The sequence below is a fragment of the Osmerus mordax genome, chromosome 9, assembly GCF_038355195.1.
Source record: "Osmerus mordax isolate fOsmMor3 chromosome 9, fOsmMor3.pri, whole genome shotgun sequence".
In the NCBI taxonomy this organism is placed as follows: Eukaryota; Metazoa; Chordata; class Actinopteri; order Osmeriformes; family Osmeridae; genus Osmerus; species Osmerus mordax.
The window spans coordinates 936,553-958,403 of NC_090058.1; the positions used below are offsets into that span (position 1 = coordinate 936,553).

The 21,851-nt window shown below is 49.4% G+C and overlaps 1 protein-coding gene across 2 annotated transcripts in view; it reads right to left on the reverse strand.

Annotated features, from left to right (window-relative positions):
• The window catches only part of LOC136949443 (pleckstrin homology domain-containing family G member 3), a 33,289-nt gene that overhangs the window by 6,624 nt on the left and 4,814 nt on the right, over nt 1-21,851 (reverse strand). For both annotated transcript variants that reach the window (XM_067243735.1, XM_067243734.1), the window contains exons 2-13: nt 20,409-20,468; nt 8,709-9,202; nt 5,608-5,708; nt 3,603-3,672; nt 3,445-3,491; nt 2,819-2,969; nt 2,475-2,606; nt 1,693-1,875; nt 1,033-1,125; nt 865-951; nt 715-748; nt 330-431 (exon numbers count right to left, since the gene is read on the reverse strand). In XM_067243735.1, coding sequence (XP_067099836.1) covers nt 330-431; nt 715-748; nt 865-951; nt 1,033-1,125; nt 1,693-1,875; nt 2,475-2,606; nt 2,819-2,969; nt 3,445-3,491; nt 3,603-3,672; nt 5,608-5,708; nt 8,709-9,202; nt 20,409-20,457 — 1,543 coding nt within the window. In that variant the 5' untranslated portion in view covers nt 20,458-20,468. The remainder of the gene's footprint in view (nt 1-329; nt 432-714; nt 749-864; nt 952-1,032; nt 1,126-1,692; nt 1,876-2,474; nt 2,607-2,818; nt 2,970-3,444; nt 3,492-3,602; nt 3,673-5,607; nt 5,709-8,708; nt 9,203-20,408; nt 20,469-21,851) is intronic.

Below are 21,851 nucleotides of genomic sequence, written 5' to 3' on the forward strand. Positions count from 1 at the left end.
GAGAATGTGTGTGTGTAAGGGAGAGAGATGGTGCTGGCCTTTGATCTGGTTTTCCAGGGGTTTTAGAGGATGGACTGTCAGTGTACTGGGGCCATGACACATGCACTAGCACCAGGAGGGCGGGGAAGTGGGGGGGGGCAGCTATCTGCCAGCCAGACTCCAGACGCTGTAGGGTGTTAGGAAAACAGAAGCACTGGCTCTTTACCTTTCGTTGTCCTTTTAAGCTGTTTGGAAGGTTCTGAAGGTGAAGAAAGATAGAGATCGTATAAAGTAAATGTCCTTGCAAAACACATTACTGTAGACAGTATGTGTGTGTGTGTGTGTGTTACCTGATCTCCTGCGTCCGGGCCGGGCTCCAGCGGGCAGCTCTTGAGGGGGGCAGGAGACGGCCTTCTTCAGTCCCTCAGGACTGTAGCGGCTCTTCCACGGAGCTGGACACGCGCACACACACACACACACACACACACACACACACACACACACCCTCATTACAGGCTCCTTAGACACGGAAACAGACTCTGGGTCATGTAAGACTGTTTTCTGAAGATTGAGGTTATTCCATAACTTGGCATTTGCAGTAATCAGTAAACAGTCATTGTGGATGGAAGCTACGTTTCTTGGAAGCGTTTAGCCATTTCCAACCAGAATGAATGAGGACGTTTTCTGTCTGTTGTTTTGGAAAAAGCTAGTTTGCAGCTGAGCTGAAATACTCACAAATTGAGTCCATTTCCAGGATGGCCTCTTTCGCCTGAAAAACAAACAGGTATTTGGTTTTAAATTATTTCTCCTACAAGATTGCATTCTAAAAGAACCTGATTTAATCTTTGTTGAAATGGGGTTGTTGTCATCGTAGCTGCTGGTTACCTTCTGAGGAACAATGGTGTGGTGGTTCTCCAAGATGAGCCTCTTGATGTGATGAGCCCAGATACGCTTCTCCTCAACAGTCTTGGCCTGAGACACACACACACACTCTTCATAACCTGCCTGGTTACACATCACCTGCTGAACACAGGGGTGTTGGGGTGTGTCTACCTGCACGGTGTGGGGTTGTTTGGGGTATTTGAAGTGGATGACGCTGAACAGAAGAGGGTCCTTGGCACTGTCCAGCAGCATCAGGGTGGAGCACTGAGACAGGAGGACGCTGAGTTACACAACAACAACCCGGAATAACCTTTCCTGGACAGGGCTGTGAGTGGTGTGTGGAAGAGACTGTGTGTGGTGTTGGAGAGGGCTGTGTGTGGTGATGGAGAGGGCTGTGTGTGGTGTTGGAGAGGGCTGTGTGTGGTGATGGAGAGGGCTGTGTGTGCTGATGGAGAGGGCTGTGTGTGCTGATGGAGAGGGCTGTGTGTGGTGATGGAGAGGGCTGTGAGCAGTGTTGGAGAGGGCTGTGAGTGGTGATGGAGAGGGCTGTGAGCAGTGTTGGAGAGGGCTGTGAGTGGTGTGTGGAAGAGGCTGTGTGTGGTGATGGAGAGGGCTGTGTGTGGTGATGGACAGGGCTGTGTGTGGTGATGGAGAGGGCTGTGTGTGGTGTTGGAGAGGGCTGTGTGTGGTGATGGAGAGGGCTGTGTGTGGTGATGGAGAGGGCTGTGTGTGGTGATGGAGAGGGCTGTGTGTGGTGATGGAGAGGGCTGTGTGTGGTGATGGAGAGGGCTGTGTGTGGTGTTGGAGGGGACTGTGTGTGGGGCAGCGTACTGAGATGTGGTTCTTGTAGACGTAGTGCTCGCCCCTCTTCTTGGTGATGAGGAGCATCTTGTGGAACAGAAAGAGGGTCCGCGTGTTCTTGGCCCGGTGGACGTGGAAGCTTCCCTCCAGCACCAGCTCTCCGTACGTGGTGAGGTCCGGACCCTTCCAGTTAATCAGAAGGGACTGGATCTCCTATACACACACACACACACACACAACAACATGAACACAAACACACACACATTAGAACCTATATGTAGACATATCTATGCGAGTTCTGGAAAAAAGTGGTTTAATTAGTTTTTATCTAACACAAAATGCATGTTCAGGGAACGTAATCCCACTAGATGTTGACACAAAACTGTTGTTTCTTGTTGGCAAGACAAGCAGCCAGACAAGCAGCCAGACAAGCAGCCAGACAAGCAGCCAGACAACAGCCAAGGAAGGCAGGGCAGCACCTGTGAATGCTCCTGACCAATCAATGTCTTAGATTGAAGGGAACAACCAGAATGAGCAGCCCCACAGCCCCCAGGCTCTGCTGAAAGACCCCTTGGTGTTCAGAGGAGGTGATCAAAACACCAAACTTAACTAACAACATTTAAACTGCGTTTAAATTGGACTGCGTTTTGCATATAAACACCGAGAGGGTTGATTTAATTTGAAGAGGAACAAAGTTGGACTTGAGAATGTCTTTGGGTCTTACAAACCGAAACAGTTTTTAAACAGTTTCAGGAACACCAGGAACAAAGACAGACAGACTCCCTCCTCTGGAGTCAGACAGTCTCTCGTACCTGCAGCCTGACGGCATGCTCGTGTTTCCTCTTCATGTCGTTGATGTACCAGGCCACGCCCGTCATGGTGTCGATGGCCTCCTGGACCACCTCGCAGCCATCCTCCTCCGGGTCGTAGTGCTTGGCGATCTCCTGCACACAGCACCACAGAGAGACATGAGCTGGGAAACCACCTCACTCTGCAGTCACTGAGAGTTGAGTGAGAGAGAGGTTGATGTGCACTTGAGAAGTGTGGTGGGTACTGGGGTTGTAAGAGTCTCTAAGGGCAGGAAGAGGTGGTGTAACACCGTGTGGGAGTATTGTTACGAGTCATGTCTGCACATCAGGACTGACGAGGACTGTACCTGCAGCAGCAGGTGATACTTGAGGATGCGCTGAACAGGTTTGAGGAGGTATGAACCCAGTGGGAGAGACAGCTTCAGAGATGCCTGTCTGTCCCTGAAGAACTTGGCCAGGGTCTTGCTCCTCATGCAGTCTGTCAGAGCTGCCACTGAGCTGGGCCACACAGAATCATATTATCCAACACACATCTCTGACCACCTCCTGACACATCTCTGACCACCTCCTGACACATCTCTGACCACCTCCTGACACATCTCTGACCACCTCCTGACATACAAGACAGGTTTTTGTTTGTATTATTTCCTTTGAAATTACTGCCACTAAAACGTCATGAAGTGAGTCAGTTGGCTGAGCGGTGAGGGAGTCGGGCTAGTAATCCGAAGGTTGCCAGTTCGATTCCCGGTCATGCCAACTGACGTTGTGTCCTTGGGAAAGGCACTTCACCCTACTTGCCTCGGGGGAATGTCCCTGTACTTACTGTAAGTCGCTCTGGATAAGAGCGTCTGCTAAATGTAAATGTAAATGTAAATGAAGTGTGACTGCACAGAGGTACATAGCTGTTGCTGTGTCACTAGTAAACTCTGGTATAATAAATAGTTTTCAGAACAACATTCGTACTCTCACTTACTTGGGGTAGTTAGTGCAGTACTGCGTGTAGATGTCGAAGTACTCGCTCTGTAAATCAGAACAGGCTTGATGAGAGCCCATAACAGATCAATACAGAAGGTTTCCGCATCCAAGCGGAAGTTAATCAGTCTGACGTGTGTGTGTGTGTGTGAGTCTCACCTTGTCTACGAAGCACCTGGCCACAGCCACAGGGTCGTTCTCACACATGTCCAGATACTGCAGCAGCTCACTGGAGACACATAACACAGGGTAGAACGAGGTGAACTAGAACAGCACAGGATGCTGGAGGAGGGGTCACCATGGTGAACTAGAACAGCACAGGATGCTGGAGGAGGGGTCACCATGGTGAACTAGAACAGCACAGGATGCTGGAGGAGGGGTCACCATGGTGAACTAGTGGGGCAGGCCTGTGTGGGACATGTCTGGTGGGACACAGCTTGAAGCCTCTTGAGGTTTGAAAACAGAAAGAGATAATCTGAGATTATGATCAAGCCAGCACAGGTTTCACCCCTGTAGATTCAGGCCAGGTCACTCAGCGGCAGAACCCTCCGGAAGCACATGTGTAATATTCCAGGGTGGACTGCAGAGAGCTGTCTCTGTCTGGGCTGCGTGAGAGCTGTCTCTGTATGGGCTGCGTGAGAGCTGTCTCTGTATGGGCTGCGTGAGAGCTGTCTCTGTATGGGCTGCGTGAGAGCTGTCTCTGTATGGGCTGCGTGAGAGCTGTCTCTGTATGGGCTGCGTGAGAGCTGTCTCTGTATGGGCTGCGTGAGAGCTGTCCCTGTATGGGCTGCGTGAGAGCTGTCTCTGTATGGGGCTGCGTGAGAGCTGTCTCTGTATGGGCTGCGTGAGAGCTGTCTCTGTATGGGCTGCGTGACAGCTGTCTCTGTATGGGCTGCGTGAGAGCTGTCTCTGTATGGGCTGCGTGAGAGCTGTCTCTGTATGGGCTGCGTGAGAGCTGTCTCTGTATGGGCTGCGTGAGAGCTGTCCCTGTATGGGCTGCGTGAGAGCTGTCTCTGTATGGGGCTGCGTGAGAGCTGTCTCTGTATGGGCTGCGTGAGAGCTGTCTCTGTATGGGCTGCGTGACAGCTGTCTCTGTATGGGCTGCGTGAGAGCTGTCTCTGTATGGGCTGCGTGAGAGCTGTCTCTGTATGGGCTGCGTGAGAGCTGTCTCTGTATGGGCTGCGTGAGAGCTGTCTCTGTATGGGCTGCGTGAGAGCTGTCTCTGTATGGGCTGCGTGAGAGCTGTCTCTGTATGGGCTGCGTGAGAGCTGTCCTTCTCCAGCACCGGCCGGCCCAGAGAACACAGTCTCCCGAGATCCTGCTTCTGTTTCTGCTCTGGTGCTCCTGTCTCCGATCATCCAGGGGGGAGAGAATCAGCACGCGTTCCTCCAAGTGCTTTAGGAGCACACTTGTTTTCTCGCGCATCAGTAATTTGGTTCCCCCTGGGCACTTCCTGCTAATTGGCAGGACTGAAGTGTTTGAGGAGGGGACGCGTGTCGCGCTGACACGCTTCCCCAGCCTGCTGTTCTCCTTCAGTCTCAACAGGCCTCTTCAAGACGCCGGGCACTCCAGTGGCCGTTTTATGCCGTGCCTGGTGTAAATGGGGCTGTGACAAATCACATTTCTGAAAGGCTCTACCGCAATTATAACGATATAGTCAAAATCCATATGCTAGGCCAAATTCATACCGGTATATTTATAAGGATGAGAGGTACCAGATCATGATGAGATTGCAGGGTGAACACAGTCAGACTTTAATCTGATTAAATCTGTCTATGCACCCAATCTGTCCTGTTATTTTGATCCAGTCTGTATGTTTGAGATTGATTCGACTTTCTCCTCGCCTCAGCTAAATCTTTTTGGAGGTCAACCCCTCACACCACCCCTGCCTGGTGCCTTCCACTTCATCACACGTTCTGTCAACACAGACATGCTACAGGGTGCTCTCCCACAAGGGGGAACATGACATGTTCACTGTGGCTTGTATTCACCCTTCATTCAACAAGCATTAAGATGAACACCAGCAGTAGAAGCTTGGTTATACGTAGCTGGTCTTTGATGTCCTTTCTCATTCTGAGATAACCCTATCTGGTGTTAGAAGAGCATAGCGTGTTAAAGGGCGTGTTAAAGGGTGTGTTAAAGGATGTGTAAAGCGAAGGCTCACCTGTTTAACTCATAGATATCCTGGATGTTTCCAAACAGGGCGCACACCTGCTCTGGTCGGATGGGCAGGGTGCCCACATCGATGATGTGAGCTAGGTAGTCCTGAGAAAACAAAGACTAATTACACACCATACACTCAGTATATACCTAATAAATACACACCATACACTCAGTATATACCTAGTAAATACACACCATACACTGAGTATACCTAGTAAATACACACCATACACTGAGTATACCTAGTAAATACACACCATACACTCAGTATACCTAGTAAATACACACCATACACTGAGTATACCTAGTAAATACACACCATACACTCAGTATACCTAGTAAATACACACCATACACTCAGTATACCTAGTAAATACACACCATACACAGTAAATACAGGCCGTGCCTCAGCTCATACCACCAAAACACCATATGCACTATTTGTACTTCAATTCATAAAATGTTTATTTGTCAAATGTATCGCGAAAGTGAACCTGCTTTCTGTTAGGTTGTCTGTCTCAGGTGCATTTTCCCTTAGTCTCAGGCAGGGGGCGCTCTTAACCAGACTGAGACACCTCAGGTTCGAGCGTGTGGTTATACTCTGTTCAGTGTATCATCATTTCAATGTATTGCTTCTTGTTTCCCATCTCTCAAAAGGACCACACGTCGATGAGCTGCTTGTTTGAACTCCAGACTAAACTTCAGGTCATAGCTTCAAATATCTCTCCGACTCCAGCACACCCAGTCAGGTCAGATCCACCAGAGAAGTCTGGAGAGAGTGGATCCCTGCTACAGCAGGGCAGGCTGACCTGGCAGTGGTTCAGTTCAGCTGGTCCATCAGATCACACACAGTTCCCATCCTCCGACCCAGCTCCCTGGGGCATGCGGACCACGGACCATGAGGACTGGAATTAAATCCACAAGCCTTATATGCCTTCATCTGGCATACTTCACTCCTTTTACCAGTACTCTTTTATCTCAAAATGCAAACCAAATATGGACTGGAACAACACAGACATAATTTGTCTGCCCAACTAGACACGTAATCTACATGCAAACCTAGATTATCTTTTAACTGTGAGTACTCCCCCCCCCCCCCCCCTTCCCACACACACACACACACACCCTCCTACACACCCTCCCCCAGCCAGCAGTACAGACCTAGTTATAGAGTCATCACTTCACATAACACACTGAACTGAAGCCTATACCGGTGGAGCATTCCTGAGCAATGACAGCAGTGCTGACTGGTTCAGTAGAGTGTCACAGTCCCATGCTATCCCAGCCCTCAATGGTGCCATCAGCATGGCTCAGCTGAGACACACACACACACACTCACAGAAACCCACACCTACTGTGCAGTACATTCTCAGAAACACACATTCATAGAAACACATAAACATAACTGTGTCACAGCCATTCGGGATCTGTCTAGTCAGGGCCACAGGCTTGAGGTTGTGGGTGGTAAAAACCCTCAATGATAGTGGAATGTTTAACACGCCTGCTGGGAGAGGCATTTACAGAGCCGCTAGTTAAAAGAAGCTGTTAGCAGCATCGTGTTCTGCCCCGCTGCCGTCAAAGCTTCTAACAGTCCTCATTTCTCCACACTCAGACATGCGGTTCGGACACTTGCTGTTTGGGAACAGCTGTTTTGTCGAAAGTCAACTCAGAGAATCTGGGTCATGGTATTCACAGAGCATCACAATATGTAGTAGACCACAGAGTGAGGACAGGGCAGGGAGGGGGGTGTAGGCACCGACACCAACAGCTAGAAGTCGTGTGAGCGTGTGTAAATATCAGACAGCTGTAAATATCGGTTTGCTAGAGGTCAATATTGAATGGGTACCAGTGGAATCTCACTTCCCTGTGAAAGTATGTCATGATCCTGAACCTACCGAGGAGCGATGCCAGTATGAAAATGTGAGAATAACAGAGATGTGTAACTGTCTTCAAAAAACTTCTGAAACCCTGGTTTGAATTTTTCTTCTCTTTATGGAAAACTATCGTTCCAGTCAATGCTGGAAGTGTTTGTGTTGGCTGTGCTGAGGCCCAGAGTCTGGGCATGCTCGTTCGGGGTGCAGACCAGGACCAGAGCCAGGGCTAGGGTCTGGGCCAGGCCAGGCCAGGCCAGGCCGATGAAGAGTTGGAAGGCCAGAGGAAGTGTGGGAGTGTCTGTCAGGGCTGCGTTGGTGCTCCAGCGAGGCCAGCGCTGCCCTTCAGCTCGTCCCAAACACTAGAACAGTCATGAAGAGACTGGGTGAGGAGAGATGCGAGCTAGGGCACAGCCACTGACCCTCCTGGCCTGCTGAGGCATCTGGCAGCACAGGAATTAAGTGGGGGGATCATTCCTGTCCTCAGAACTAGAAGATGCAAAAGTTCTTCTAGACCTTTATAGAATTTAGAAGCCAATAGATAGACAGGCTCCTGCTGTGAATGTGGTACTTTGTGTGCAGGTCTTCAGGTGTCCAGTACAGATTAGTAAAGCCTGGGACAGCAAATATCCAAAACATACAAAGATGTAGACCAGGGTTCTCCAATCCTGCAGGCAGATCTCCAGGAACAGGGTCGGAGACCCCTGACATGGACTATGTAGAATAAGACAAGCCAGCATCACATAAGGTATTATACAACCTAGGACGTCTCTCAAAGGCCAGAGACCACCAGTCAGGGAGAAAGTAAAAAAATAAAAATAAAAACTTCTAGCCAAGTCTGTCAGCAAACAGGAAATCAAAGAGGATCCTGGTAAAGCAATCAGCTCTGGTCGACATTTTATGTACCAGACACATTAGTAGCCACAAACAGTTGTCTGGTAGACACAGCCCCATGAGAGTCCTATAGGTCCGTCCCTTTACCTCTCATTAGCGGCCAGCTACAGTGAACCAACAGTTCTCCACAGACATGAAGTCACCACGATAAACTTGTCCAAGTGAAACAGCCCATTTTAACACCCATGAAAGCACACCAAGTCAAACGGCTGGTTGCTGGTGGAGGACTTGGCCAGTGGTGAGAGACTTGCCTTAATAAAGTAGTAAAGTGAAAGAGAACGTCAGTCTGGTTTATTAATGAGCCGCCGTTACCGTGATGCCGTTACCGTGACCTCACCTCCACGATGCTGCGCAGGTCCCTGACGTACGTGCGCTCGGTCTCAATGATCTCCATGACGACGCGGTCCACATAGGTGAGCTTGGGGTTGGGCGCCATGATTTCCGTGACTAAGAGCGAGGGCGGATTCTGGGGTGCGGCAGCCTTCCTATTGGCCACCTTGTTGTTTGTCTGGGTCCTGGTTGGACAGCGTTCCTGCCACTCTGCCCTGGGGCTGGGAGGTTCCCTGGCGCCCTCTGGTGGGCTCAGCTCCAGACTGACGTTGTTCTGGCTGGCTGGGGGTGGGAGAGAGGAAGACAGCAGGGGGCCGGTGCTGTCGTACAGGCCGTGGCTGCCCCTGGACGAGCCGGACGACAGTGTAGACACCAGGCTCACTGGACGCTCGGACTGGCCCTCTGACGGCTCCGAACAGAGCCGGCTGTAGGACCCTGAGAAGGCCCTCGACTCCTGCTCATGGTCCCTGACAGGGAGGGGCGGGCATGGCTGAGGAGATTCTGGTGGTGGGGGGGGGGAGGCGAGAGAGAGAGAGAGAGAGAGAGAGAGAGAGAGAGAGACGAGAGAGAGAGGAGAGAGAGAGAGAGAGAGAGAGAGAGAGAGAGAGAGAGAGAGAGAGAGAGAGAGAGAGAGAGAGAGAGAGAGGAGAGAGAGAGAGAGAGAGAGAGAGAGAGAGAGAGAGAGAGAGAGAGAGAGAGAGAGAGAGAGAGAGAGAGAGAAAGAGAAAGAGAAAGAGAGAAGAGAAAAGAGAAAGAGAAAGAGAAAGAGAAAGAGAAGAGAGAGAGAGAGAGAGAGAGAGGGATTGGGGGGGGGGGATGGGGCAGAGGGGGAGGAAGAGAGAGAAGGAAAGGGGAAAGTTTGTTATTTTACACACAAAAGGGTCTGGGCAGAGATGCTGGACTCTAAGAACTTACATTTACATTTAGGTAATTTAGCAGACGCTCTTATCCAGAGCGACTTACAGTAAGTTCAGGGACATTTTCCCAGAGGCAAGTAGGGTGAAGTGCCTTGCCCAAGGACACAACGTCATTTTGTTTGGCCGGAAATCGAACCGTCAACTTTCTGATCAATAGCCCGACTCCCTCACCCCTCAGCCACCTGACACCCACTTCCTGCACCCCAAAGTCTAACTCACTAATAATGAAACATACTGTATGTGCAGATAAGTGTTGATATATCTTGATACTGATTTCAGCTTCACTGCTCTGAATCCTGTCTTCCGTTTGGAGGGTTAGACGCAGAGCTGCGCCTGCTAGCCCAGGAGGGCTTTCCTGTAAAGTGGCCTTTCTCAAATCTTTACTGACATGGCCTAATTACAGCACTCCACATTCTCTGGAAAACCCAGCCATTTCCTCCAGCTCCTCTCACTAGTGCAGAGCAGACCTTGGAAAAACAGAGGAGGGGAAACAGGCTGGTAGAAGTTGTGGGGAAGGGGACCCAAGTTATGTTTATACATCTTTGTATTGAGCTTGGTTTCAAATCAAGAGAAAGGGGATACATATTCAATTTCATATCCTTCCTGTCCAGATGGGGAGCTTTGCCCACAAACATTCCCCAACTGTATGATGTCACCATGGTAGCTGTGCTACTGGAACTGTTAGCAGCCACAGTCTTTACTTGCAGGGCAGAAAATAAACACTTCACACATCAGAAACACTGCACACATCAGAAACACTTCACACATCAGAAACACTGCACACAACAGAAACACTTCACACATCAGAAACACTGCACACAACAGAAACACTGCACACATCAGAAACACTGCACACATCAGAAACACTTCACACATCAGAAACACTTCACACATCAGAAACACTGCACACATCAGAAACACTTCACACATCAGAAACACTGCACACATCAGAAACAATGCACACATCAGAAACACTGCACACATCAGAAACACTTCACACATCAGAAACACTGCACACAACAGAAACACTTCACACATCAGAAACACTGCACACAACAGAAACACTGCACACATCAGAAACACTGCACACATCAGAAACACTGCACACATCAGAAACACTTCACACATCAGAAACACTTCACACATCAGAAACACTGCACACATCAGAAACACTTCACACATCAGAAACACTGCACACATCAGAAACAATGCACACATCAGAAACACTGCACACATCAGAAACACTTCACACATCAGAAACACTGCACACAACAGAAACACTTCACACATCAGAAACACTGCACATATCACAGAGATTCTCGTCATTGCGTTTCAAACCAACAAACAAAAGTTGAGGCAAAGAACAAGAGTTCCTGACAGATACTTCGATCCACCGACTGCTTACAGCTCTATTGGAAGGATTTGTACGAATGAAGGGCAATCGAATAACAAACAGGGAATAGATGAGGCACACACAGCCGTGTTCCAGAGTGTCTCTGAATCAGAGATGAGCTCAGCACAGAAGCTTCAGGCTCTCCCACGCCCCGGGGAGGCCACCAGGGAGAGCGGTGAGACCAGCCACAGCAGGAACATCCTCTGAAGCTGTGCTGGATACGAGAGGGCAAGATTGTAGTACAGGGTGGTTACAATCACCAGAGCACTCTGAATTTCACATCTGCTGTCAGACTGAAGTCCCTCCCTTGATTTTCTTCGTTCCAGTTGAGTTTGGGTTTGGAGTAAAGAACGGCAGGCCAAGACTCTGTCTCTCTCCATCTCTCTCCCCCTCCCTTCCTCTCCCTCCCTCCCTCTCTCCCTTCCTCTCCCTCCCCCTCTCCCTCCCTTCCTCTCCCTCCTTCCCTCTCTCCCTTCCTCTCCTCTCCCCCTCCCCCTCTCCCTCCCTCCCTCTCTTCCTCTCCCTCTCCCCCTGACGTCAGTGCCCAGTCAGCCAGAAAGGAAGAGGAGGAGGATCTGTTCTGAAAGTCAGAACCGTCCAAACAAACAGCCCTGATGTTTCCACTCTGGCTCAGCTCTCAGCCCAGGCCGGGGCGTCTGGGACAGAGGATGGGAGGCACTGAGGCTTTAAAGTTCTGCATCCTCAATGCCAAGTAAAAAGATACTAAGTAACTAGAGTATGAGATATTTGTATTACATCTGGGAAAACACCACCATCATTCCAATCTGCACGCATCATACAGTTCAAAGTTCAAGCACAAACAGCATCAGTCCTTGTGTGTTGTCCACCCTCTGGCCAGCAGTGCCAAGAGTTCACCGCTGATCCTGTACATGGTACCAGTCCATCAGACAGGCTGATCCTGTACATGGTACCAGTCCATCAGACAGGCTGATCCTGTACATGGTACCAGTCCACCAGACAGGCTGATCCTGTACATGGTACCAGTCCATCAGACAGGCTGATCCTGTACATGGTACCAGTCCATCAGACAAGCATCAACACACAGACGGATGTTTACAACTTCAAAAGAGGGCGGACGAGAGTTTGATCTGGTTCCTGGTCTTGGTGTGTTTACTGCAGCCTAGCAGCCAGCATTACTAAGCTGTTACACCCAGCCGACTAGATAATAGCAATCCACAATCCACCCCCACTCTGGAATAAACAGCTCTGTAACTCCTACTCTACCAGAATAATCTATTCTGAAAGCAAAACCCAGATATTGGTGCACATAAATAATCCTAATGATTTGGCAGAGACATACGAGCACAGACTGCGATGTAGAGGTGGTTCCTCATTAGATATAAATATGAACTTGTTCCCACAGATACACAATCACCAGGGACATCCTTTCATAGACCAGGACCAAAGCAGCAGGCTAGCGCAGTAAACAGGTGCTCTGGGACCTGTTATCCACATTCCACACAGAAAATGATGGCACTCTGACACCAGTATTAGAAGAACCATGTTAAAGCAGAACCAACAACTAGCTAAGTTCCTTCGGTGAGAACTTTTCCATTCTGTACATGTCAAAGCAGCAACTGAGATCTTGCAGATGAAAGCTGCAGTTCTAAAGACGGCCTTTAAGGCAGGAGATGTGTGAAATTCCCAGCATGCCGTAAACATCACAAGGAGACGGAGAGATACCGACAAGGAAACAGCTGATGTATACTTGAGGGAGCATCGTCACCAGACCTCTGTGTGAGGACGGACATGTTCATGGGACTGAAAGCCGGGTTCTGCAGTCATGTGAGGACGGACATGTTCAGGGGACTGAAAGCCGGGTTCTGCAGTCATGTGAGGACGGACATGTTCAGGGGACTGAAAGCCGGGTTCTGCAGTCATGTGAGGACAGACATGTTCAGGGGACTGAAAGCCGGGTTCTGCAGTCATGTGAGGACAGACATGTTCAGGGGACTGAAAGCCGGGTTCTGCAGTCATGTGAGGACAGACATGTTCAGGGGACTGAAAGCCGGGTTCTGCAGTCATGTGAGGACAGACATGTTCAGGGGACTGAAAGCCGGGTTCTGCAGTCATGTGAGGACAGACATGTTCAGGGGACTGAAAGCCGGGTTTTGCAGTCATGTGAGGACAGACATGTTCAGGGGACTGAAAGCCGGGTTTTGCAGTCATGTACGTACATGATCATATTTAACATGGAACAGAATGTTCACACAAGGGATCAGAGTGAAGGTGACTTTATAAACACTAAGAAGGAGATATTTGCAAGTGACTTTGCATGTGTTTGCATTTTATTATCTTCATCAGTGACAAAGTGCTGGTTTAACGAGTATAAGATAATAATACGCTTTACTGTACGTACAATATTTCAATAAAATTGTTATTCCTGAAACCACAAGTATAGTGTTTACATTTATTCAAACACTCACATATAAAGGCTGCATTGTTTCAGGCCTGTTGAATGTTGATGTAACATTGTCCAATCATTAACCTAGAAATCTGTAATCATTATCCAAGTCAAGGCTGCAAAGATAAAGTACAACATAGTATAGTATTTACCCATCACTTAATCTCCAGCAGATCCCAGCTAACACATGAACAGACTGTCCCTGTGTCAGAGCTCTGCGTGCTTGTTCAATCAGTTTGACACTTCTCAGTAGATGCTCATGGGATTACATCTGAACCACTGATTGAGTTTGAACAGATTAAAGTTGACTTTATTAATTATGTTGTTCTGGGGGGAAATAGTTGGAATTCCAGCCGTATTCACCCTAACCCCTTAATTGTAATTCTCAGAATTCCTGTCCGCTGCCCGTAAAAGTGAGGCTAACATTTACAGACAACTACATGTCAATTTCCCAATGAACCTTCTTCATGTGTACCTTCAGGGTCATCTTTAGCAGAGACAGTCTCAGGAACAGAATGATTTAGTGTGAGGCCAAGGTGAGGCAGAGAGGGAAAGTGAGTCATCAGACAGTCTAGAACATGCGTGAGGTCTACAGATGTTTCACTCTCAACCTGGTCTGATCAGATGATGACAGCTCAGACAACTCTCCTGTCTGACAGTGATGACGTCACTGATTATGTCAGAGCTATGCCCAAGCAGGATGCTCTGAGGCAGAGCCAGACTTGTTGCAACACCTGTGCGTTCCTCGTAACAGCCAGTGAATAATCTCTCTCACATCAGGCTCCACATGCCATCATGCGTTTGTGTACCGCTCGTAAAGCAGTCATTGTTTTTTCCATGACAGCATTTGCATGTGAGTCAACGTGACTGGTTTTAAAGACACACCTAGGCTGCCACCTACATTGATAATATTACAATTGGATTTCACCACTTTCCGTTAGGAATATTATACATTTTTCCAACCAACAAAGTTACCATAAGCCCCAACATGCAGTTACCCGATGAGTTGCCACACAGTGAAAGGTGTCATGTTCTGTTCAAGTTCATGCAAACTAACCAACTCTGACTTCCAAGCAGCTGACATGCAAACACTGTACAGGACGGAGGCTTGTTTTAGTCCTCTGGTTGTGTTTGCTGACCAGCAGAAACACTGGTTACAGAACTGCTATAACCCCGTTCACAACAGGTCTTTAGCATACAGAACATTCTTAAAATATCATGTGAGGTACTAACTTGGATAATGATAACATTACTTCAAAGATTATAGTCTGTGACTGAATGATAATAATGCTCAAACACAAAACATGGCTCAAACAGAAAAGACTAACAGCTCTATTTAAAGGCTTTGACGACAGCTCAAGTCAAAGGTTAAAACATGTCTCTAAATAACTGTTAGAGATAATACGCTGGTTTCATTTAAATTCCCGACATACCTTTTTAACAAAGGGCCACAGTCTTCATCCCCACAGAAGATGAAAGACTAAGGTGAGAAATTCCAGTGATGTTCTAGCAATGTGAGTGATCCCTCATACATCCATCACATCCACACACCTTCCCTCTGGTACCCTCAGCTCTGGGACCAACTGGGATGTGACGAGTGTGCACTAGGAGATTAAAAGGGGCTGTCCTGAATTCTATGCTTGACACACCCCTATGATTTTCACAGACAAACACACACACAGGCAGTGATAAGTCCATGCCATCCACCACTGTGGATGCAGAGAAGCTTGATCATGTGCAGTCTGGTCAGAATCCTTTCGTTGATGTGCTTCTCCCTGTGACCATACCGTGTGTGTGGTTTCTAAGGATTTTGTCTGTAACCAAATCAGAGGCCAGGACAGAGAAGGCCATGCAAATCCACCTCCTCCAGTCTGCTTCCTCAGGTAGTCTGCTTAAGAGACCTGAGGAACACATCTCTCCTGGAGTCTGTCTTCACAAGAGAGAGCCCTCAATACTTCCTGCCTTTCTCTGTAACATTCTGCAGTTCCTCTGCTTCCTGGATTAGTAGGCATTTGCATGCCACTGGCATATATGCCATTTGCATGAAAGTGTCATATTTCCTGGATGGAAATTAACCAAAAATATAGAGTCTGTCATTGGGAAGGCATGATGGTGATCTGGCCGCGATCCAAATCAGGCCAGCCAGCGCCTGCAGTGTACTCATTATTCACACATGAAGCAGACCTTGTGATCACGTTAAAACGTGTGATTTCAATATAGACGTCACATCCAACATTACCATGAGGCTCTTTTATGAGTATTTATAGAGATACGTTTAGTGATTGAGCCTGCTAAATCCAGATCATTCATTATGGTAAGGTTTACTCTGGCAGATTGGCCAGACTGCTCCTGTATATTCTGGTGTTTCTTCAACCTTTCATCTAATTGTTGTTTTGCTCTGGGACGCTAACTGGTGTTCCTATACATACAGCACAGTGTAGAAACAGTACAGTAGCCTTTTTGGAAGAATCTACAACTGCTCCATAAATGCACTGTTCACTTGACCAGGGACCAATCCCAGCCAGCAGGACCTCCCTCACCTCTGCATGTTTCTCCTTCCTGTGTGCTCCACACACAGACAACCTCACAGAGTTCCTCCAGCCAGAAAGCTGGCAACAAGCTGGAAAATCCTTCCTTCTAATTGGCTGATTAGTACTTTTTGTGTCGCTGCTATTCACATTCAGCAGGGGGGGGGGGGACGTTCTAACTGGCAGAGCTTCTATTAATCTGTTAACTCATCCATTCAAAGCTGAGGGCTTGGTCTCATCCATTCAAAGCTGAGGGCTTGGTCTCACCCTGTTTCTCTTTCAGATAAAGCCTCAACAGCAACTTGCTCAACATCTCAATGTGGGTCTCAATGTGGGGCGACAGTACATCTGTGCCCCGTCCCCTCCTCTCCCCCCGCCCCGTCCCCTCCTCTCCCCCGCCCCTGACCTCCCCCGCCCCGTCCCCTCCTCTCCCCCGCCCCTGGCTGGGTCCCCCGCAGCACCACAGAGCCCCGCATAAAGGATGAGGAGGAGGGGGGGGGGTCGTCAAGTGCTCAGACCTTCAGGCAGGACTCCTCCCCACCTGGGCAGGCTGAATGGCGTCCCTCAGGGGACCAGGAGGACCAGGCAGGAGGGGCCTCCCAGGACCAGGAGGACCAGGCAGGAGGGGCCTCCCAGGACCAGGCAGGAGGGGCCTCCCAGGACCAGGAGGACCAGGCAGGAGGGGGCCTCCCAGGACCAGGAGGACCAGGCAGGAGGGGGCCTCCCAGGACCAGGAGGACCAGGCAGGAGGGGGCCTCCCAGGACCAGGAGGACCAGGCAGGAGGGGGCCTCCCAGGACCAGGAGGGACCAGGCAGGAGGGGCCTCCCAGGACCAGGAGGACCAGGCAGGAGGGGCCTCCCAGGACCAGGAGGACCAGGCAGGAGGGGCACACTAACCCTCTACTGAGATATGGAACTGGCTGTCACTAGAGGTTTGTCTGACAGTCTACCTTTTATGGGAAGGAATGGTTTTATTTACACATTTCTGCAACCTCTCAAGGACATTAGAAGCTGTGTTAATTATTAGCTTGTGGTTGGGTAAACTAACTTGAATGAGGACAACGACAGCATGCAGAACCGTAACATGAGTTCCAGTATGTCAAGGTCACAGCTCTGTTTGAGAAGTTGGGGGTGGGATGTTGCTAAAAGTGAAACTATTTGTGGTCGACCAATTCCTGAGTGGCCTATTGCAGAAGAGCTCCTTTTGTTCTTCAGTCTCAGATTTCTAATGAGAACATTCTTCAAAGAAGTTTCAATTACAGAATCCGATTGCCATAATTTTCCTCCATTTAAGCGCAGACCTGAGAATATACGATTACATTTTAAGTACGCTTCAAGCCCTCTAATCTATAATTATACCAAACATCTTGAGAAGAGATCAAATCTTTCCAAGATAAAACTAATTGGATCTCTGAATCTTCATTGTAACAAAATGAAAGCAGGACAATGGAAGCTCACGTATGAAAAAGACCCTGAACTACTATAAAAGCCTCTGATTTAATCCTATAAACTTCCTCTGCATTCTCCCTTGATGTTTGCAGCAGATCCTCCAATGCAGTTGACCTCAGTACACAGGCATGTGATGATCCACTTAAGAGAACTCCAGATCCAGCCATTCAGGAACCCCCTTTCTAACCCCAGCCTACCCCCATCTTGAAGAGCCCTTCAGCCAAGCTGTGGGTCCATTCAAACTCCCATTTCCTCTGGACAACACACACCATCTGGCCCTGATGGAAGTGTAGAGGTGTGAGCCCATTGTAAACTTTACCACCAGGCTGAAATGTCCACACAGGCCAGTGGGCCCATTAACACCTCCCTGCAGAGTCCACAGAGGATCATGCTAATGCTAGGCTAACGCCCCGCCGGACAGCTGTGTGGAGTGTGAAAAGGAGAGAGGGAGGGGGTTGAGGGGGGGGTTAGTGTTTTGGGGGGGGGGGGGGGGGGGGGGGGGGGGCAAACACTTCCCCCGAGACCGAGCAGAACATAGAGAAGTGGAGAAACGTTACAACCTTACGACACAGGAAAACCCAGACGAGCCACACCTCCTCCTGCTTTAGCTTCAACTGGGCACTTCAGCTTTCTGAAGCCATTTCACCAGATCTTCCAGAGTGAAGCCACAGAAAGTCTATAACTCATGTGTGTAATTCACTGGAAGAGCACCATTGAACACATGCCTTTGAAAGAGGCCATAAAATCATTCACATTTAAATCAATGTTTCTGTAGACAGCTGGAAGCAGAACAGAACAATGCCAGTAAAAAAACAGCCAATGGAGAGCTGTATAAATTCCTCAACAGTTGATGGCCTCTTAAACATGGTTTATAAAGTGAAGATTTCTATAAACGTTCACGGAGAGGGAGTATTATCCCTGAATGATGCAAGCACTTCAAAGCATGACCAAGCAGTCTCCACCACACCTGAAGAAGCCTCAAATCCAGCAAAAAAATAGTTAAATAGTTTTGGGGTCGTAAGCTCTGTTCCTAAGCCCACTCAGAGATGAGCAGGCAGGCTCACTGGTGTGGAATAAGCTGGGTGAATGTGGAGGCCTCCGTTCCTCCATCCATCCCTTTAAAGGCTCTACATTCTGCAGACACAGCTACATTCCAGCGCCCTGTACTAAGCAGGTCTCTCGTCTGTGGAGCTGCAGGGTAGATGAGACCGTGAGTGTCAGGTTTAGTGGTGCCTGGTCCAACCTGCACAGAAATAAACAACAGCGGATGGTAGACCCGGGGGAGGTAAAGATATCCCATGACTAGCTGCAGTGTGATTCTAGCAGGTCTTGACTGACTAGCGACAGGATTCTGACGCTCGAAATCCCACTCACGGGTACGTCGTTAATAATGACATCAATCCATCCAATACTGTCCGGGAGCCAGATGACCTGTCCTTGTAAAGGAGAAAACAGCAGCGTCTCCTGCCACGCCAGGCTCCATGAGAACGCTGTCACTGTTTAAAGCAACTCTTCAGGCTTTCCTTTCAGATGAACGATCACCTTGTGAACTTTGACCCGTGAGTCTCAGTGAGGTCGTCACCAGACGAACGTGCCTCACCCTGACAGGGCCCGAGGGAGTCCTTTCAGCGAGCGCATTCCTGCTGTCTGTTCACCACGACCAATCACCACCCCAGACACAGGCTTCCCAGCTGCCCCGGGGCCTCAACATCATCCAATCGCAACGAGACTCCGATCAAAAACGCTTCACATTACCTCCACCATGCAGCAGTCCTTGTGAAGCAAACACATTCAAGCCTCACTATGAATTCATCATGTCCATGTTCCATATACACGAACCAAATAAGCCAGAAAAGCAGGTTTTGATACAAGGTAGGCTGTGTCAGAGACTGCAGCTCATCCCTGAACAGCCTTGGAGGAAATGAGACAAGTCTTCCAGGAGGGCAGCGCATGCCTCCGTCTCCCCCAGCCAGCGGCCTCTTCTGGCGGCTGCAGGGGCAGGAAGGACGGCCAGGGAGGAAGAAGGGAACCATTCACACACTGGCATGTTTCAGCCAGAGAGGAAACGCACAGCCAAATGTGTTCAGTGGAGAGGAGGGGGGAGGGGGGGGCGGAGGGGGGGGGGAACGGGGGGGCGGGAGGGGGGCACAATACAGACATACAGGCACAAAGAGGCCCTCTGTCATGGCTGTGCTGAGTGTCTGTCTGGGGATTATGAGCAGTGAAATAACGTGTGATTTGAGCAAGCGCCCCCCCACCATGCAGGTCAGCCAGACAGGAAGTCCATGCTCATGTTTGGGTCCGGACATTCAGATGTTTCAGCTGCGTGAGGAGGGGGATTCTCCTGTTCCAGCGCAACACAAAGAGCCTATGCTGCTTCAGCCTGGACTGTGGGCAAACCTTCTGCTTCAGCCTGGACTGTGGGCAAACCTTCTGCTTCAGCCTGGACTGTGGGCAAACATCCTGCTTCAGCCTGGACTGTGGGCAAACCTTCTGCTTCAGCCTGGACTGTGGGCAAACATCCTGCTTCAGCCTGGACTGTGGGCAAACCTTCTGCTTCAGCCTGGACTGTGGGCAAACATCCTGCTTCAGCCTGGACTGTGGGCAAACATCCTGCTTCAGCCTGGACTGTGGGCAAACCTTCTGCTTCAGGCAGGACTGTGGGCAAACATCCTGCTTCAGGCTGGACTGTGGGCAAACATCCTGCTTCAGGCTGGACTGTGGGCAAACATCCTGCTTCAGGCTGGACTGTGGGCAAACATCTTGCTTCAGCCTGGACTGTGGGCAAACATCCTGCTTCAGCCTGGACTGTGGGCAAACATCCTGCTTCAGGCTGGATTCTCTCTGCAGGTTCCACTGCTTGTCCACATAGGCTACTATACCTAACCACATTTCACTCCACTAGCGTATCACTGCACTACTGTTAGCAAAAACACACAAACAGAAGAGGATTCGTTGAAGACCTGAACTGTGAGTTGTGTTCATGATGACGTACCTTCTCCCATGGGGGCCAGAGAGATGGTCGAGGAGGAGCCCTCTGGCATGGCCTGTGGATCTGCAGAGGCAACACAGAGAACAGGGTGAGAACTCCACCACTGTAAACCATAGCTGCCAGGTTAGTGTCCCTGTTTACACCACATCATTCATCTGCAGCTGAAAGTCACTCTTTCCCTAATACCTGTTTATGCATTCTGGACCCGGCCGGACAAACCTACACATTCCAACATTCCACCCAGCTCCTTCTCTGGAATCTGGCTATCCAGCCGGGACTTTATCAGCACGGAAAAAGTGAAACATTCTTCCCATTAAGGGGGACGCATAGTTACTGTATGTTCTGTGGTAGCTCGTGCCAGCCACTAGCCAACGTACACACACAGTATTGGGCTCTGCTGACCTGGCTAGTACAGGACCAGTGTGGGTATAAGCAGGCCTGACCATGTCAGAAGGGCCAGGAACTCTCCAGGGATTAGTATGGGCATTGTTCCCAGTGCAATCTCTGGCCATGGCCCCAAGCTAACAGGCTAGCTGAGGCCAGGCCAGGACCACTGCCATTGGAGGCTCGTCAATTAAGATGCACAAGAACGCTGGAGGCCAAACCCAGTGGCTGCACGGCACGTTAGGATCACTGGTTCAGCAGGGAAGGGCGCCTGCAACTGGGGAACCCTCAAGGGCTTGTGGGTTAAAAATAGGACTTCAGGAGTACCCCCGATAGCTCCCTGGATCAGTGCACGTAGGCTGAGGCCTTCCCGCAGCGGCCTGGGTTCAAATCCTTCACTGCATGTTGTCCCCTCTCTCTTTCCCTGCCTTTCCGATCACACCTCACTAAACACCAATAAAGCATGAACAAGTAAAAAAAAAAAACTGGATTAAAGAAAGTCTGCTCTGGAGGCCTCTGTGTTGCCTTACATGCACAGGTCCCCTTAGTATGTACCCTTAGTATGTACCCTTAGTATAGATAGTCCACATATTTAAATTTTAGGTATATGTTTATTGTATGCACCTTCCTGCCAAAGCAAATTCCTTGTCTGTGCAAACTTTCATGGCGAATAAATCCCATCCTGATTCTGATTCAGGTCATTGCAAAGAAGAAACCTTCAGTTTTCTTGTTGCATAACAGAACGCTATCATGTGAGAGAACAGGTGCACTGGAGGACTTTCATGCCAGTCAATGAACAAAATACTCATTGAAGTTTAAAACACTTGAACACCCGGCAATTGCTTTTTGAGAGGAAAGAAGCCTGTGTAAGCTTGACCAGGATCAGGAGGGTTCATAATGAAGTACAGACTATGAACATATCCGTCTGAGAACTAACCCCCCCCCCCAACCCCAACCCCATACTTCAGCTAAGTCTGAAACTATGAGCTCAGAGAGTTAGCATGGCTGAAGCACCAAGGCTGAGCTAATCTCTCTGAACCCTAGTCAATGAAAGGCTAGAAG